At 36.9% G+C, this 19,510-nt stretch overlaps 1 protein-coding gene across 3 annotated transcripts in view; it reads right to left on the bottom strand.

Moving 5' to 3' along the window:
• RAB28 (RAB28, member RAS oncogene family) overlaps positions 1–19,510 on the bottom strand; it is a 92,506-nt gene that overhangs the window by 61,040 nt on the left and 11,956 nt on the right. For all 3 annotated transcript variants that reach the window (XM_054030678.1, XM_054030677.1, XM_054030676.1), the window contains exons 3-4: positions 15,288–15,376; positions 4,372–4,501 (exon numbers count right to left, since the gene is read on the bottom strand). In XM_054030678.1, the coding sequence (XP_053886653.1) occupies positions 4,372–4,501; positions 15,288–15,376 (219 nt within the window). The remainder of the gene's footprint in view (positions 1–4,371; positions 4,502–15,287; positions 15,377–19,510) is intronic.

A 19,510-nucleotide genomic window follows, 5' to 3' on the forward strand; every position in this document is an offset into this window, starting at 1 on the left:
GGCTAAGGAAACTAAAGTTCAGCATTTCATTTTAATCGTGGAAAAAATATTTTTATGGGTTTTTTAATCACAGAATTTGGGGGATTTTAATCACGGAAAACTAGGATCCCTGGTGATGTTATATATCCATGGAAACACTGATCATTCATGGACTTAGCAATCATCACGGTTTATTTTTTGATGTCTTATCTCAATGAAGGACCCCACAAGCTTGATACACAGTGGTCATGATTATGAATTTGGATGATATCACCACTTACACAACTACAATTGGCTGCTACAGAGAATAGAGTGAAAAGTATCTGAGACAAGTACTAAAAGTCATTGGAAGTAAGGGTAACAAAGTACTAATAGACCTTGTTATAAGGAACTGGGGATGAAAGCCAATTGATACAAAAGTTTCATCTGCCTTTTCTGTCCATTCCAAAAGATATAGTCATAGCCATGTCTGTTCCGGGATATTAGAGAGACAAGATGAGTGCGGGAATATCTTTTATTGGACCAACTTCTGTTAGAGAAACAAGCATTTGAGCCACACAGAGCTCTTCTTCAGGTCTTGGAAAGGTACTCTGAGTGTCACAGGTAAATGCTAGAACAGATTTGTTTAGTAGAAGTAGTTAGCACATATTTTAAGGGTGTTTTTGTCTTTTATCATTTTCCCGTGAGAGTTCATAGGAGAGCATAGTGCACTAAATGCCCCAATAGCAATTATGTGGGTGAAACCAGACAATCACTACACTCTCAAATGAACTCACACAGGAAAATGATAAGAGACAAAAACACCCTATATAGGGTAACCATACATCCCATTTTGGCCGAGACAGTCCTTTTTTTAAGCCCTGTCCTGCCGTCCCAACTTTTTTGGTAAAAATGGGCATTTGTCCTATTTACACTTGCCAACTGATCAAGTCAAAAAAGTGGGGTGCGAAGGAACATGGAGGGGTAGCAGCAATGGCACCCCCACACAGAGGGGGCAGGGCTTGGGAGAGCAGCAATGCCAGCCCCAGCACGGGGAGAATGGGGCAGGGCAGCCCCAGCCTCGTGCAGGGAGGAGTGGGGGTGGGTGAGCAGCTTGGGCCAGCCCTGCGTGGGGAGTAAAGACTTGGGCTAGCCCCATGTGGTGTCCCGTTTCCCTTTGGGAAATATGGTCATCCTAACCCTATATCACCTGTGGTTAGAGGTGAACAGAGCGATCACTCTATATCTGACCATCAGTCCTCATCCTCAAAGGAAATGTGTACACTTTCAAAAGACAAGCATGGGAACTTACATTCATAATGGAGTAATTCTGCTAGATACCAAAAATCATGGACTGAACAGACACACTGGATTTATGGTTCATTACAACAATCTGTAATCCACTAACCCCCGTTTTTGTCCTAAAACTGCAGAGATGTTAATGGGCCACTCTACCTTGAATGGTCCCTTAGAATATGTGTTACCTACTTATGCTGAACAATCTGTTCCATCCTGCATTTAGCTGTGAGGTTCTGAGTACCTTTCCCAGACCTGAAGGAGAGCTCTGTGAGACTCAAAAGCTTGTCTCTCTCAGCAACAGAAGTTGGTCCAATAGAAGATATTACCTCACCCACCTTGTCATTCCAAAAGATGACTTTTACCAACATGTTCACTTCTAAATCATTTAGTAGTACAGAGAAAGGAGAATTTCTTAGCATATTTTTTTCTAACTGTATTCTTTTATGCCTTGCATCATCTTATGATACTTCCAGTGCACAACTACATTAATGTTCTACACTACTTGATGATAACTTCCACCATTTGAAAACAGCATTTATTTGGAAAGGTTATTTTCAAATACTGTAATGCATGTGTGTATATAGTTCAAAGTGAAGGAGGGAAATGTAGACTTAAGATATCACCTTTTCCCCCTTCTTAAAATATTATCTAAATGAGAATTATTTCCCCACTTCAGTTAAACTCTTTCACAAGTAGCTTAACTGACATCAAGAAATGTTCCTGTTCCTTCACAGGTGATATCAATATATGGAATAATATGACAAATGGGAGTTTAAAACAAAGTAACATTAAGATACTTAAAAGGGACACCATCACCTTTAAATATATGCTAAGACTTTAACCACACATTTTGGAAAGTTAGGCTCTTAAGTCAATATTTAGTCACCTAAATACTGGCCTGATTTTCAAAAGTATTGACTTGAATGGGAACTGCTTGGTGCTCAGCATTTTTTTGCTGTTTTCTTCTGATGAGAGTCATTCGTCATTGCAGCAATTTACCAAGGAATATGGTGGATTCTCCACCACTCGCGGTCTTTCAGTCAATACATCTAAAAAGATATGCTGTAACTCAAACATAAATTATGGTCTTGAAACAGAAATTATTGGATGAGATTATCTGCCCTGTGTTATACAGGAGGTTCAACTAGATGATCATAATGCTCCCTTCGGGTCTTTAAATCTATGACTCTGTATGTTCCAAATAGGTCGCAGCTCCCAACACGGTATCCTATCATCATCTACTGACTGCAGAAGCTGAGCCATTCTGAATGGAGTGCATTTATTTAGACACACTTGGCAGTCATCAGTGGTGTTAGCTTTAACCCCGGTGATGCATAGGGATCAAAACCATGCTTCTCCTGTGAGCACTGATCTTATTATCTGCCTGCTTGTGTCGCAAGAGGAGCATGAATACAGTAAAGTACTGAAGACATACTGAGATAGAATCCTTCTTTGATTTTCTCTTCCTGTTGTAAAGTTTGGACAGATAATGAATTTCTAAATGCTTCATTCTTGCCATGCTTTAATACCAATAAGGCACTTGGATATAAAATAATTACTAATCTATGTAGCATTCCTTGCTCCCTTCCTCTGGAGAGATGCCATACATCTAGAGATTTCCATAACAGCACTATACATTCTTTAGGATCACAAGAAACTTATATTTTACTTTATTTTCATATCCAGCTGGCCACAGAACGGATACATGTTAGAGGCTCTCCAAAACAGATAAGAGGTACCCCACGCCTTCAGCCTTTATGAACTACAGGCCCTATTCTTGGTCCATGTCATTCTGCTATTCAAAAATTCATACAGACCCATAAAACCACATTCTACTTTCAGTTGTACTCAGTGAGTTCCACTAGTTTAATGAGGTTTCATATACATAACTAAGAAAAGAATTTGACTCAAGTTATATAACAGAGATACAGTTCTCTCCTCTAACCAAAATTGAAAATCAATGTCTGATTTTCTGTCTATGATGGTGTCATTCCAGCAAAACAACATTACTTATGTGTATCCTCTTGTAAATACTTTACAAGCTTTGCACAACTCCAGGTAGGAAGTCCAATTTCTAAGTAGAATATAAATCAATGAAAAATATTTTTCATTTGGATTTCAACAGAACCTGTATTATTGGCTCTGGTGTGCTATGGTACAACAGAGTCTATGTTATACTTTCAGAAGTGCTATTTATATATTGTAACTAAGTGTTGCTCTGTGTTCTTCTCAGAAAAACAAAAGTAGTCTTTCATAATGAACATCAGAAATAGTTACAGCATTGCAGTTGCAACTCTAGAGTTGAGGGCTGGGAATGAATGTATCTCAACTTTACTTTTAGTAGCTTGTAACAGTTTCAAAAAATTATCTTTCTGGATGAAATGTATCAGGTTTGGTCTTGACATGAACATGAATTATTTGAGAAAGACACAAAAATCTGTTTTATCCTTTGTGTTATTTAAACAAATATATGTCCATTACTAAAGATTATTAGAACTTTTCCATTGCCCAGTGCTTTTTTTTTTTTTTTTTTTTTTTTTTTTTTTTTAAACTTGGCATATCCTGTTCCTACTGAAGTTAATAGTAAAAAGATTACGAGAAGTGGGATCAAGCCCTGTGATTTGCTAATCAGGGAGTCTCTGAAGGATTGGTTAAAACCAGGCGAAAATTAGGATCCAGCTGGTGTATTTATGAATGGGAAATAATTTCTTAAGAACAGTTTTGATGATTAGGAGCAAGAAAAGTATCAAACTATGTTCTGATGATCAAAAAGGGGGTTACGGCAAAAGAAAAATACCAACAGAACTATGGAGAATAATCCACCTCTAAATTATAGATGGTATGCAAGAAAATAAAAATGCCTCCAAAAAAAATCTCTCATTTTATGCTGAAAGCTTAATTCCACGCTTTTAAATTATGGAAGCAGATTATTTTATTAACTGATTTCCACCTAGCAAAGAAAAATAGTCACTGTTACAATACAGAATTTAGGAAGATCAAACACATGAAACCCATGTACCATTGTAACTAAAGATGTGTCTTATGGTATTTCTCGATATTAAACAAACAGCCAAAATACTTCAATTAACTGGTATTTATGCATTAATAACTTACTTTTATTGCCTACCAAGGCCACAAGTGGCTGAATTTCTGATTCTTCATTTGCTTTCTTTACCATATTATACCAGTCTTCTAAATTTTCAAAGCTCTGATAATTGGTGATGTCATATACCAAAAGGACACCCTGAGGAGAAAAGATATATTTGAAACATTATACATTGACAAAAGTTATTCATTGCAATAAGTTACTATTAAATTCATATTAAGTTTATTTTTTAAGATTCTTTAAAAGCTGAGATGCCACTAATTATAAATGTTTTTATTATTAATTATTATTATTGTAATCTAAACTGACAGTTAGAATTCAAGCCACTCCACTAAATAAATACTTTATGAGATAACAGACACAAAGCAATACACAGACTTTATTACTCAGATATTAATTGTACCACAGCTAGTGAAACAAAATGGAAATTTAGCAAAGAAAAACAGCAAACAATATATTACTCATAGTAGAATGTCACTGTCTGACACTTACATTTCTTTTAAAAACCTCAAAAGCTTTTCAAAATGAAAGTTAATATTGTAAAAACTAAGTTATAAAAGGGCTGTTACTTATCTAGTTTTCACCACACTTCTATTCTCCCAGCTGGGGCCAAAAGCCAGCTCTATTCCTTTACTGTTGTAGAAGACAAGTATTAGCAGGCGTTTAACAAAACTCTAAGGGCCTGATCAAAAGTTTGGCATAGGTCAATGGAGAGACTCGCATTGACTTCAATGGACTTTAGGTCATGTCCTAAGTGAGGCTAGGTCTACACTACGGGAGGGGGGAAGAGAGCGGGTCGACCTAAGATACGCAACGTCAGCTACGTGAATAGCATAGCTGAAGTTGTGTATTTTAGGTCGACTTACCTGGCTGTGAGGACGGCGGCGAGTCGACTGCTGCCGCACCACCGTCGATTCCACTTCTGCCTCTTGCTGCGGTGGATTTCTAGAGTCGACGGCAGAGCAATCAGGGATTGATTTTATCGCGTCTTCACTAGACGCAATAAGTCGATCCCCAATAGATCGATTGCTACCCGCCGATCCGGCGGGTAGTGAAGACAGGTGAGAAATATTCAAGAGACAGATATTAATCAGGTGTCCCATAAAGTCCATTATTTTAGCGAAAGTTCTTTGGCATCCTGACTTCCCTGCAGTCTTTAGCCTACCCCGTCTCTTCTTTTTTCCTCCATGGATTCCATGGTCAGCTCTCACCATCATTCTCTTCTCAATTATTGACTCCTTTGTCCTTCTCTCCCACTGTTCCATCCAATTCAATATCCCACAGCCCAGGCTCACATCCAGAATCTGTTTCTGCTGCTCCTGTTCCCATCCTTCTATATACCTCTAAAGAAAAATCACAAAGACGATGTAGCGTTCCTCCACTGCAAACCCATGCTTTTCTCCTTACGTACCACCAACTTCCTTGCAAAACAGTTTTACTATTCCTTCAGAAGGCCTACTTATAACCTACAACAACTTTGATTCTTCCCTCTCTGCACAGTATCATCAGCTTCTTCAAGGAGGGTGACAAGAACTAGCATGACTTCCCTTTCACCCTCTTCCCCACACAACACCCTTTCCTCTTTTATCTCATTCATTAAATCTAATGTCTTGCACCAACTGTTCCCTTCCAACTCTTCCATCACCTGCCCCTTGACTCCATCCCTCCCACTTACTGATCTCCTTACTCCTACTCTACCCATTGCAATCTGAAAATATGCAGGAGGGAAGTAGCAGGTATATAGTAAAGTTACTTTCCTAACTTTGAACATCAATCATACAGTAGGACTGGGGGAGGGACGGAATGCAAGGGGGTACAAAGAGACTGGGATTGGGACAAGCCTTGACCTCAAAAAAGCATAGTCATGAACAGATCAATCAAGGTAACAGTTGACTGTGGGCATTGAAGGTGTTCACATGGAAACTCAAAATAAAGATCATTGTGAACTGGAGATGTGCCATCAACTACCAAGGAGAATGTAATAGATGCAGACTGCCTACTAACAAAGTGGCTATTCTACACAAATGGATTTTTGAGCAATTTGTGTTTGTTATAAAAACAGAGTGTCAGAAAATAAAGGAGAAAGATAAGGTCTTGAAATCAAAAGATAGACCCCCTTGGCAAAGACCCACCTTTATTCCATCTTGACTTGGGCAATAAGGCAGCACTTCAGTAAGGGCAGAAAGCTTAACACTATTATCATAGCTACCCAACAGTTGGGATGCCAATAAAGTTATTGGTTATTTTTAAAACAACAAAAACTGCATTGTATCCCAATTTTTGTTTTACTAGTATAAGCTTTGTTGTGAGCAAGACACAGTGTTGAGCTATGTCTAATGGGAATGAAAGAAGGGGAGCACACGTGTAGGGATTGTTTAAGTAAGGAGAATAGGAGTGAGGTTGGTGGAAAACAGAAAATGAGGAGGAGCATGTGGCATGCTCCTTCCACCTCCAGTACTGCCCCCTTCCCCATTTAGTAGAAAAGCATGACTGTCCCTATCTCAGATAGCTCCAGAGTTCAGAAGACACTTGGGCAACAGCAGCATGTAAAATAAAATTAATGCAGAGTAACATTTTTAAAATGTTTATACCTATCATGATGGGCTGGCTGTTTCCGGTATCTCTTCAGACCATCATTGAGCTGCTGCAGGGCTTAAAGCCAAGCATTAGCCCCTGCTCCCCCTTAGGAGTAAAGGAATCCCACCACAGAGGTTTCATGGAAGATACTCTTGAACTGTAGCTCCCCAGTGTCCTTACTATCACCTTCCAGGCCATCTCCAACACTGCCTTAAAAATGATGTACTTTCCTCAATCATTCCCTCTCTTTGAATCCTTTCAATGATTGTCCCACACAACAAGTTTAAACTCTTAGTACTTGCTCCTAAGGTCCTGCACAATTCTGCCATGGCCTGCCTGCCCATGAAAGCGCGCGCACACACCTCTAACAATACCGACCTCTCCCTGCTGTTTCTCTTTCTCCCACTCCAATCTCTAGACTTTTTTCCAGGTTACCCCGTATGCATGAACTAGGAGATCACTCTCAGTATACCCGGTCCCCCACCCTCTTCTTAATTAAACAACAGAAGCAGATGCTGATGTCTGAACTCATGGAAATTATATAGGATTGACAGATCATCTCTTGGGGCTTACTTTGATTGCAACTCGGAATAACCGCAAATTGATATCCGGAATTTGAAGACAGCATTGGGCCTGCTTCCACAATGGGTTACCCAAGTTTTACATCAGTGAAACTCTATTATTTGAGAGGTGGGCTGGCAGGGATGCAATAAAAAGACAAGGACAGACTGCTTTTATGGCCTTTACACTAAACACTAATCTGTGATCTTATTTTTGGCCCCAACAAAAAGATAATGTAAAATATTCTACCAATGACTTATTCTCAACTTTACAATTATGAAGGTTCTGGTCACAACTTCATATATAAGATTTAGTTCTATTTTCTACTGACAGCAGAGATTCAACCTTCATTTTCTCTGAAAAAATACAGTGTATCCTCCCCAAACTTACAATACTTTAAGTACAGAGAGAACAGATATAAAATTCAATCATTGTTATTTCCCCAACATGCACATGAAATACACTTAGAAAGGAGGCATTTTTAATGGATAAAAAATTAGAAAGAAAAACAATTAAAATTAGCCTGGTAACACAGAAGTAGCACATTGCCTCACCATGAAAAAGAAAAATGTTTGAGAACCGACGGAGGATACCACGACGTGAAAACTATTTTAATTCTCTACTCTCCAGCACATATTCCCTGCTTGCAAAACAACATTCTGGCAATGGAGACATTAGGCCTACCTTACTGTACATGTGAGTGCTTTTTGTTTCTGAATTGTAGAATATTTGCAAAAATAGTCCACTGGAAGCTGAGTATACTGCAGAAATGATTTGCTGGTCTCTAGAGAAGGTATGGTCCGCACTACTCTTATTCTATTAACAAGCTAATTTATGAAGTAGCATATGCCAACTCTGAAGGATACTTTACACTAGAGATATGGATAGGGTCTGCAGTTATACAGCTGTTGGTCTAAAACATATTTACAGCATAAATGGTAGAACTGCAATTCTAAATATTTCGTAACAGTATTAAATAGAATGATACATAATTTGACACTAGAAAAACCAACATTTAAGAAGTTTCAATATTTACAACAACAAGGAGTCCGGTGGCACCTTCAAGACTAACAGATTTATTTGGGCATAAGCTTTCGTGGGTAAAAAAAAAAAAAAAAAAAAAACACTTCTTCAGACGCATGGAATGAAAATTACAGATGCAGGCATTATATAATGACACATGAAGAGAAGGGCATCTGAAGAAGTGGTTTTTAACCCACGAAAGCTTATGCCCAAATAAATCTGTTAGTCTTTAATGTGCCACCAGACTCCTAGTTGTTTTTGTGGATACAGACTAACACGGCAACCCCCTAATATTTACAACAGAGTACATTAAAAAGATTAAAGAAAATGCTAATCCAGTACTTCTATAGTTTAAATATTTTTATTCTCAATGTTTATCAAATTATAGCCCTATCCAAATGATATGATTATGAAAGAGCAGATTAAATTTTAATTTGAAATTATTAAATGTCATTTAATGCTCATGAAAAGCCTCAGATTAAAAGTAATAGACAATGAAATCCTCTAGCCACAGAACAGACATAGCTCAATAAATGGCAACTTCCCCCTACAAACATGCAGAGAGCATCCATGCTTACAGGTAAGAAGGTAGTTCACCGTCTATGCCTATTAATCATCAGCTTCTCTGGAGAGACTGACAAAAAGGTTGCCAAGATTGACAATTCTGTGATGTGGCCACATTCTCACGAGGGACTAGATGCAAACCACATAGCTCACAAAAGTACAAAAAGCAGCCAATCAATCTAAGCTAATAACCTTTATCTACTTGCATCTTCTTTTGTAAATCTCTTAATAAGTTTTCCCATTGTTAACATAGGTACATAAAAGTTCCTTATAGTGATAATTATCACAATAATGCATTAAACAAAAATCTAAGTTAGCTTTTAAAGGGTGCCTCAACCTGGCTGCTTAAATAATATTTACTTATCACCTTTCATTCAGAAAGATCCCAAAGCTCTTTACTGTCTGCGAGAATCATTTCAGCCACCACGAAATTCAGTCACCTCTGAGGTGGAATGCAGCAACCACATCATTCTGGGCTAGCAACACCAAAACAACAGTTTTAGGAGGGGAAGTAAATTACAAACTTTTTCAGCTAAAAGTACATGGGAAATTAGGTAGATACACTGGAAATACACTGAGACACCAAGGTTAATACCACTCTGATTGCAAAACGTGACATAGGAAGCCCAGAGCTCTGTTCTATGCCTCAGCCACAAGATGGCATCTCTAAAAGTACCATAACCCAAAGTTCCATCCTGGAGAGTTGATTCTATTCTGACTCAGAAAGAAGGGAGCCACTAATGCCATTTTCTGCAGCGCCTAGAGTTTCTTTGGATGCTTCTCATCCAAATACTAAGCACACCCAACTGTCTGATTATGTCATCTGACCAGTTCATGGACTAAAATGATATAGGTACAGGATATATAATTTACAATGGCTTGTACAGAATCTGTATCTATCACAGGCCCCAATCCAGGAAAATGATGCATATGGGTAGACCTCTACACCCATGTGGAGTCCATTTGACTTGCACAGGCATAATAGTCCATTCACGTACAGGAAGTTGAAGAAACAGAGCTTTACATGGTTAAGTTCCTTGGGGCAGGGGACAAGTCTTTTTTGCAGGCAAAGCAACAAGAAAACTACCAGTACTTAATAATTAGTTCTATGGAAATGACACATGACATTATCTGCCTTAAGAATTGAAATTATTGCCTTTTGCACAATTAATAGAACCTCAATGTAATATTCTGGATAGATATTTATGCAGTATATGATTGCTTATATCATACATCCATTTCCCAGCTAACAAGGCATTAAGGGCCAGATTTTCAAAGGTATTTAGACACGTAAAGATGCATATAGGCACCTAGTGAGATTTACAAGGCACCTATCTGCATCTTTACGTAAATCTTTACAAATCTGATGCCTAATGATCTGGGATTGATGAACTCACATCCAAGCACTTTTACGTGTGACGGGGCTGACTTTTGAGGAAAGATTAAAAGAACTAACGGCAACATTTTGAAAACCACATTGGTGATTTAGTGACTTAAGTCACTTATTCAAAAATAATTTTGGCACTTAGGAGACAAAATCCCATTGACTTTCAATGGGAATTAGGTGTCTAACCTGCTTGCATGCTTTTGTAAATCCTATTAGACACCTATCTGCATTCTTAGGCATTTAAATACTTTTGTTAATCTGCCTCTAGTAAATGGAGACTGGAGCAATAGCATATTTCAAGACACTAAGTAAGTCGGTAATCAGAGATTTGGAGCTATCAAATTTTTGAATTGCTCCGCTCCGGCTCCGGGCAAAAACCTACTGCTCTGCGCTCCAGCTCCGGGCTCCGCTCCAAAGCCCTATAGGTAATAATTCCTTATTAATTTTTTGCTTCAAGAATATCATGATATATTTTGTCTTAATTAAATATCTAGCTTTGGCTTATTATAATGATCAAATACATTATTCAATAATGGAATCATTTTATCTATGAAATAACAGATCTAGGGCTGAAACCTTACCTTAATATTCAATATGCATTATATTTTCACATTACTTAATTCCAAGATGTACACATGGGTCCAACAAACAAAGCAACTGATCAGGATTTGCCCATTTCATCCCTCTGAACAACCGGATTGTATCTCTAAAGAGCAATTAGTTTGGGGTCTGAATTAAGGTGACTTCTTATAGTTGTTGGTGACAAGGTGAGTAACACCAGCAATTTCAACTGCCTGCTGTGTTACAGAATGCAGGTCCATGCAGCTATATGCTCTGCCTATCTACTCCCTTTCTTTGTACTTCCCTATATTGCCTGCTCCCAATAATTTTGCTGTGTACTTAGACTAGGATTCTTCCCTTCAAATTCCACATGATGCCCTATTTAGATCTCCCCCTTTTTCATTTCCACTAAATCTTCAGATTCCCTACACTGAAGCAACTTTTAGTCTGGAAGAGAACAGACTACTGCTTCTTCCAGAATTATCCATGCTGTTTCATCTGTTCTTCATGGAGGCTGCTGGGAAGTTAACGCTAAGAAAGTGTTCAGAACAGCCCTGGAAGGACAGACAACTTGGCATAACACTTACTAGAATTAAGGAGAGGGAAACTGACACTAATTTATTAGAAAGTTGCAACTACTGTAGTTTGTTTATCAAATAAAAAGTAGTTTTTGCAGTTCTTAGTTATTTTAATAGAAATGTTACCAGGTCACTCAATGCTGCTAAATTACAGATTACTATGATTTAAAAGAACACAATCAACTTTATAAAAATCACACTTTGGTCTGAATTTTTTGGACCTACTATTGCTACAAGCAACTCCTAAAATCAGTGAAAGCAATAAAAGAAAAAGTATTAGTGTTCATTGGGAACACTGTGAACAGGGCCGGCTCCAGGCACCAGCTTCTCAAGCAGGTGCTTGGGGCGGCCGCTCCGGAGAGGGGCGGCAGGTCCAGATATTTGGCAGCAATTCGGCGGACGGTCCCTCACTCCACCTGGGAGTGAAGGACCTCCCGCTGAATTGCCGCCGCAGATCGCAATCGCAGCTTTTTTGTTGTTTTTGTTTTGTTTTGTTTTGGCTGCTTGGGGAGGCCAAAACCCTGGAGCCGGCCCTGACTGTGAATAGTCAGTTTCACCTATTCCTTGGTAGGTTTTTCACAGGAGAGAGAAAAATCTTTTTTTCTTTTTTAAATAAGGTAAGTGTGGTTGTAAAACCACAGACATTACCAGGGTGACCTGGGTCAGGTGTAATACTTAAAACTACTTAGCTTTTTTTAGAAATTGACTAAATTTTAAGTCAACAAGGAGGTCAGATTTTTTAGTCTACCAATTCGCAAATCCTAGAGTCACTTTAATTAGCAGCCCCTGCTCTATATTTATTAGTGTGATGCCATGCCTCCACTCTTGTCCAAGTACTAGTGCCATATTCTTCCCTTTAATGTGAGAAGTAGAGAGCAGAAAATAGAAGTAAAAAGAAAAAAACCTGAAAACAATACATTTTATCATATACATGGTCTATTGTTCCTATTGCAACTGCCAAAAATAAAAGAATGTAGTACTTAGTTTGATGTTACTAAGCCAAAAATAAAATTATGTGCTAGGGATATTGATTAAATGCTGTTAACTCACGCAATTAACTCAAAAAAATTAATCACAGTTTTCATCGCACTGTTGAACAATAGAATACCAATTTAAATTTATTCAATATTTTTGGATGTTTTTCTACATTTTTAGATATATTGATTTCAATTACAACGCTTGACAGTGTTCACTTTATATTATTATTTTGATTACAAATATTTGCACTGTAAAAATGGCAAGCAGAAGAAATAGTATTTTTCAATTCACCTCATACAAGTACTGTAGTGCATCAATCTCTTTATTGTGTAAGTGCAATTTACAAACATAGGTTTTTTTTGTTACATAACTGCACCCAAAAACAAAACAATGTAAAACTTTAGAATTTACAAGTCCACTCAGATCTACTTCTTGTTCAGCCAATTGATAAGACAAATAATTTGTTTACATTTACGGGAGATAATGCTGGCGGCTTCTTATTCACAATGTCACCTGAAAGCAAGAACAGGCATTCGCATGGCACTTTTGTAGCCAGCATTGCAAGGTATTTATGTGCCAGTTATGCTAAGAGTCATATACCTCTTCATGCTTCAGCCACCATTTCAGGGGACATGCTTCCATGCTGAAGATGCCCATTAAAAAAAATAATGCATTAATTAAAATTGTGACTGAACTCCTTGGGGGAGAATTGTATGTCTCCTACTCTGTTTTACCCGCATTCTGCCATATATTTCATGTTATAACAGTCTCAGATGATGACCCAAGCACATATTGTTCATTTTAAGAACACTTTCCCTGCAAATTTGACAACATACAAAGAACGTACCAATATGAGATTTCTAAAGATAGCTACATCACTCAACCCAAGATTTAAGAATCTGAAGTGTCTTCCAAAATCTGAGAGAGACGAGGTGTAAAGCATGCTTTCAGAAGTTTTAAAAAGAGCAACACTCCAACGCAGAAACTGCAAAACCTGAACCACCAAAAAAGAAAATCAACCTTTCTGCTAGTGGCATCTACTCAGACAGGGGTGAAAGCGAGCCAGTACTCGGTACCAGTAAGAACCCACGTCGGCACATGTGACCCAGCCCACATTAAAGCGCTGCTGCGGCAGTACTTTAATGTCCCTGCCCCATTGCCCCTGCTCCCCCGCAGCCTCCAACGGGCGGGGGGGGGGGCAAAGAGAGCAGTTGCCCTGGGGCCGATTTAAAAGGGCCCGGGGCTCCGGACACTGCTGCCGCTAGCGCAGCAGCAGCTTCCGGAGCCCTAGGCCCTTTAAATCAACACGGGAGCCTTGAGCAGCACGGGCCAGGCAGCCTGAAAGGCCTGGTTGGGTGATGCTGACCCCCCAACCCTGCCCCTTCTGCCTGAGGCCCTGCCCCTTCTGGGGGCCGGAGCCCACCCCCCGGCCCGTACCGGTAAGTGGCCTAACTTACTTTCACCCCTGGACTCAGAGGACGAAAGTGAACATGCATTGATCCGCACTGCTTTGAATGGTTATTGAGCAGAACCATTATCAGCATGGACACATGTCCTCTGGAACAGTGGTTGAAGCATGAAGGGACATATAGTGAATCTGGCACATAAATATCTTGCAACACTGGCTACAACAATGCCATACAAATGCCTGTTCTCACTTTCAGATGATATTGTAAACAAGAAGGGGGCAGCATTGTCTCCCGCAAATGTAAACAAACTTCTTTGTCTGAGCAATTGGCTGAACAAGAAGTAGGACTGAGTGGACTTGTAGGCTCTAAAATTTTACATTTTTGAATGCAGTTATTTTTTGTACATAATTCTACATTTGTATGTTCAACTTTCATGATAAAGAGATTGTACTACAGTACTTGTAATAGGTAAACTGAAAAATACTATTTCTTTTGTTTTTTACAGTGCAAATATTTGTAATCAAAAATAAATATAAAGTGAGCACTGTACACTTTATATTCTGTTGTAATTGAAATCAATATATTTGAAAATATAACAAATATCCAAAACTATTAAAATAAATGGTATACTATTATTGTTTAAACAGTGTGATTAATCGCGATTTTTTTAAATCGCTTGACAGCCCTATTATGTGCACATCATTCCAAAACTGCATCTCATACATCTACATGTTGTTGCAATATTTTGTTTAGCCCTAGCATTCACTTAAAGTTGCTTCATAAGCTTTTGGCGCAAAATTAATTTTCACTGTATGCATGTTCTGCAAAAAATATTTAGCTCCCTGGTTGTCTCCTTTTGTTTGCCCTCTTATAGCCCCACTTGCTTGTATGAGCTTAATGGTGTAGGATTGCTCTTAATTTCCTCCTTCTACTTTTTCCCCTCAGGGGGCATCTGCTCTCAAAGCAGCCAGTATATCTGCCATACCATGTGGATATCCAACAGCCTTTACTGTTTACTGTGATTGCTTTTCTCAACTCAAGCCACAATGCATGGAAACATACATCTGTTTTTTGAGAGCTGTTAGGGATCTGCAAACTAGCACCTTTGCTGCTTTTTTTTAAGCCAACTCAAACGTCATTAGATCCAAAAATAAAACTTACACATAAATCAATGCTAAAATTAATTTTAAATTAAGCCGATGTTTCATTTTGTGACTAAAAGCGTTTCCTGAAAGAGTATGATTATGAAAGCAAAGCTGATAACTTTTGTTTTGTTTTTACTGTACCTGGGCTCCATAGATATATTTATCCAACATCTTGCCTCCTATTGTTTGCCCCCCTATGTCCCACACTTGAAGAGTAACATTCAAGTTTCCTGAAAAAGAAAAAAAAAAAAGCAGAAGCTGATTTCTTTGAAGACACTGATTTGATAAAGTTAGATGCAACTAAATTCAAAATGTAAACATTAAAGCAGTTGATACAATTCCAGCATATTTGTAAATACCTTTTACAAACATTTTCTTGTACATCTAATAAATATTTGGTCAAAATATGTAGACGAACAATCAACTGGGAAAAAAAGTTAATTCCTTTTAAATTATACTCATTAAGATCTAGTAAAAATATAGCTGACTATGAACCGCATCTCATTGTAAGTGTTCTTTAGAGGAGAAGAATTAGAATGGTATAAGGTACAATTTTCCTAAGTCAAAGTTTAATAATGTATTTTAGTGAAGCAATCTGAAAAGAAGCTTAACAAAACAAATCTTTATACCATAATAGTTGCATTGTCCTTTATTTCTAGTAATATCAACCTAACCACATATTTTAACTCCCGTGCGCCTGTTCAACTGTCTTAAACATTTAAAACCGGGATGCATGCACAGAGTAACTCTGTATTTTGGGAGAGCTGTTCCCAATACTACTGTACAGTTAGGTGATTATAATGGAAATGCTAACACAATCCTATTTTCAGGGTACAAAATCCTTCCTCCTCTGCCCTCCCCCCTCCAAAGAGGCACTTAGCCATAAACCTGACTTGGCTTACAAATTCTCAGCCTCTAAGTTATTTTTTTAAACCAATCTACAGACCATCCTTTTGGGTGTACAACTCTAAGTAGCTTTAAATTCAGTTTTGAAGACCATTACTCTATACTGTAGATAATATTTTTTGTTTGTTCCACAACCCCTAAAAAAAAAATCCAACAAACAGAAATACCAAAATGAATGATATGCTGAGAGGTAAAAAAAAAAAAAAAAATTCTACAGTCCATGCAGACCTGCCAAATCAATTATTCATATAGTTGTTAAAGTCCATTGTACCTAAAGAACTCAATGGTCCACTGAGCCATTTTTAGATGTAACGAAACAGATGTATTCTATGAGCAAACAATCCAAATTAGCACACAAAATACATACACACATAGATCTATGCCAAACTGTAACACATACACACACACGCGTGCATAACTTGACTGTCATCTTTTATGATCAGATAACTTCTACAGTACAAAACTGATTGTCAGGAAGCATCAGACTCTAGTACAGTAAAGTTCAATATAAATTTTCACTGATCTAAAGTACAATGCATGCATTAATAATACTTTGTATGCATACAAAACTATAACTTCCAATTAATTTTTATTTCTAGACAAAAATGCAATAAAGTGAAAAATTCCACATAAGTCAAATCTAACATTTCTTAACTCATACCAATAGTGTGGTATGTAATGGGGGAGGAAAGAGCAAAATATTATGGGTTACAGAGAGAATTTTAGCCTTAAATTTGATATTTATCATTATATTACAAACTTTATGTTCTTGAGCAAAATGTTATCTATTCACCCATAAAGAAACAGAGCATTTACATGTAGAACATTAAATTAATTACTCAAGTGAATATCACTTATCGATGAAAATTTATTCTACTGCTTTGTGACAGTACATAGTAAATTACAAACACGTACATGGATATACTGTGCTTGGGCTACAAAGTGTAACAATTACATTTTTATAACACATTTTGTTTTCCTTTGGTTAAGTGTTCCGACTTTTTAGCCAAATCTTTTAAAATTGGTACTTATGTCTCAGATGTACGGGAATATTTCATGTACTTACTAAAAGATTCAATCTATGCGGAATACTAAAAACAAGCCTTACTTATTAATCTGTTTTTAAATTTATGAAATCCCCTTCTTAAAGACAAAGAATATCTATGGAAACAGTGCATTTATGTTCAATACTCAAAAATAACTTTTCACCTGTAATAAGAAACATATCTGTTTTCATAAGGCATTGACCAATTATTAATTGATGGGCTTTTAAAACTTAGAACATAAATCTATAGTGACTACAGATATACGTCTGTACATAACACATATGTGGCATGAACAAACTGGTGAATCAGCACTAGGAAGCAACTATGCTTCTTCAGTGGGTAACCAAATTAAACACACCCAAAAGCCCACCAAACAAGGCATTCTGCAGTGTTCTATATCTAACTTCATTGTATTCGTTCTATTGCCAATTTACCATTTCATTCATGCTAGGTATATGGATAGTATAACTTTTTAAAACAAGGAAATTTTAGAATCATCATTGTGTGTGTTAAAATGTTTCCACATTGATTACTATCCAGTGTTGGAGACAAACACAAGTTATTGGGCTCAATACAGGGGTAACTGGGTGACCTTCTCTGGCTTGTGTTACACAGGAGGTCAGACTAGATGGTCTAGGTCTCTTATAGTCTTAAAAAATTATGAAATTTTCCCCTTCTATTAATATTATAGAAAATAAAATAATAAAATCTTGTTTGTCTAAATAAAGTTTGATTGTTTCATTCATGTTAAGGGGACTCCTGTCTTAAATTAAACTAGAGCAGTTACTGAAATTCATACTGATTATCTAGAGTGATACATTACTATTAACCCTATACTGCTTCATATGTTTTTGCAAGATTATTCCATGTTGTGTAGTATCTATTTTGTGGTCAACTTTTTAGGATAGCTATGACAGTAGAAAAAAATCTGAACAATATGACTATTTAAAATTCAAATATCAGATATGGTAACATTAAATTTTACTTTTGGCATAAAATATATACTATCTACTGACCAATTTAAAGGAAGTGTATATTAACTCATGAGTGTCAATAGCAAAAAAGTTAACTATACATGAAGAAAAATGTCAACAGTTCACTTTTTACAGCTATAATATGCTTTCTCTAAGCACCAAAATTAATGTACCAGTAAACAATTATAGCTGAAGAATTCCAGAGAAATTGCATAGAGTCCATTGATGACAAACAAGAAAATTTGAGTAGAGTTTTTTTGTTTGTTTATTCGTTTGTTTTACACACAGAGAGTAGAAAATGACATGCAATGGGATGCAAAAAATGAATAAATGAGAACATAGTATATAGGTTGCTTTTGGTCTGAACTGAAGCCACTAAGAGGATTCAACAGTGACGTTTGTAAAAGTATGCTTGGTGCACTGGTTAACCTTAAAGTGCTGCACAGTCAAGATAAAACTAAAAACACAAATCTGCCCACTTCTTGTACTGAAGACTTAAAAAATCCTTTTCACAGTTAGAACCCTGTTTACTGAACTGTACCCACAACCTCCCTGAAAGTATTTTGACTATGGCTCTTAAGAAGCTCTATCAGCAGAACCTCTGGCTAGCAGATACACTATTTTAAGCCATAAAATCTGTAGAGTGATTGCATCCAGACTTTACAGCATATTGGATCATGAAATATACTGAAATGGATCGATATTTGGAAAATAATTACCTGGAAAAAATTTCATGGAGAGAATTTGAGTAGCTGAACACTAAAAATCATATTGTTCATAATTAAACTAGTCAAAAATACTTGCAATGTGTATTAAATTGTTATTTTATTTGAGTCATCAACTGGTAAAATGTTATTCCACTTCTTACTGTAAAATTATATCAGTTACTAAAAAAATTGAAAAAAGTATAAGACTATACTGGATATACATAACATTCCAAAACAACAACTACTAATATTAAGTTACTATTTGTTTTTTAAATAAATCCTAATATATTTTATGGGGATAGAAAAATACATATTTCTGTTTGGTTTTAAAACGATCGTTTCAATTTTGAAAAATCTGCTTACATTTAAAATCAGAACATAAGTTAGTGCTATTCCGAAGTCAGGTATCTACCACCTGTCCTACTAAAGAATGCAAACTAGTGCATGTTTTTCTACTGATCTTTGCATACTTTTGTCTAGTTATATGAATTCACATTTAGAGAAATATTAATATCTTTGAATAAGCAAAACTAATATTTGCAATCAATACATTAAAAGAATCCATTTACTGAGGAAGTGCATTCCATAGTTACTTTTTGAATTCCCCCAAAAAATCTGACTTTTCCATAAAAATGTATCCCTCTAGAGACAAAGGGACCCAGTGAGAAACCAAGGGGAAAATGCATCTTTCTTGATATAAAATTTATTTCTATTTTTCAAACACAGAAATA

Source organism: Malaclemys terrapin, chromosome 5 (assembly GCF_027887155.1).
Source record: "Malaclemys terrapin pileata isolate rMalTer1 chromosome 5, rMalTer1.hap1, whole genome shotgun sequence".
In the NCBI taxonomy this organism is placed as follows: Eukaryota; Metazoa; Chordata; order Testudines; family Emydidae; genus Malaclemys; species Malaclemys terrapin.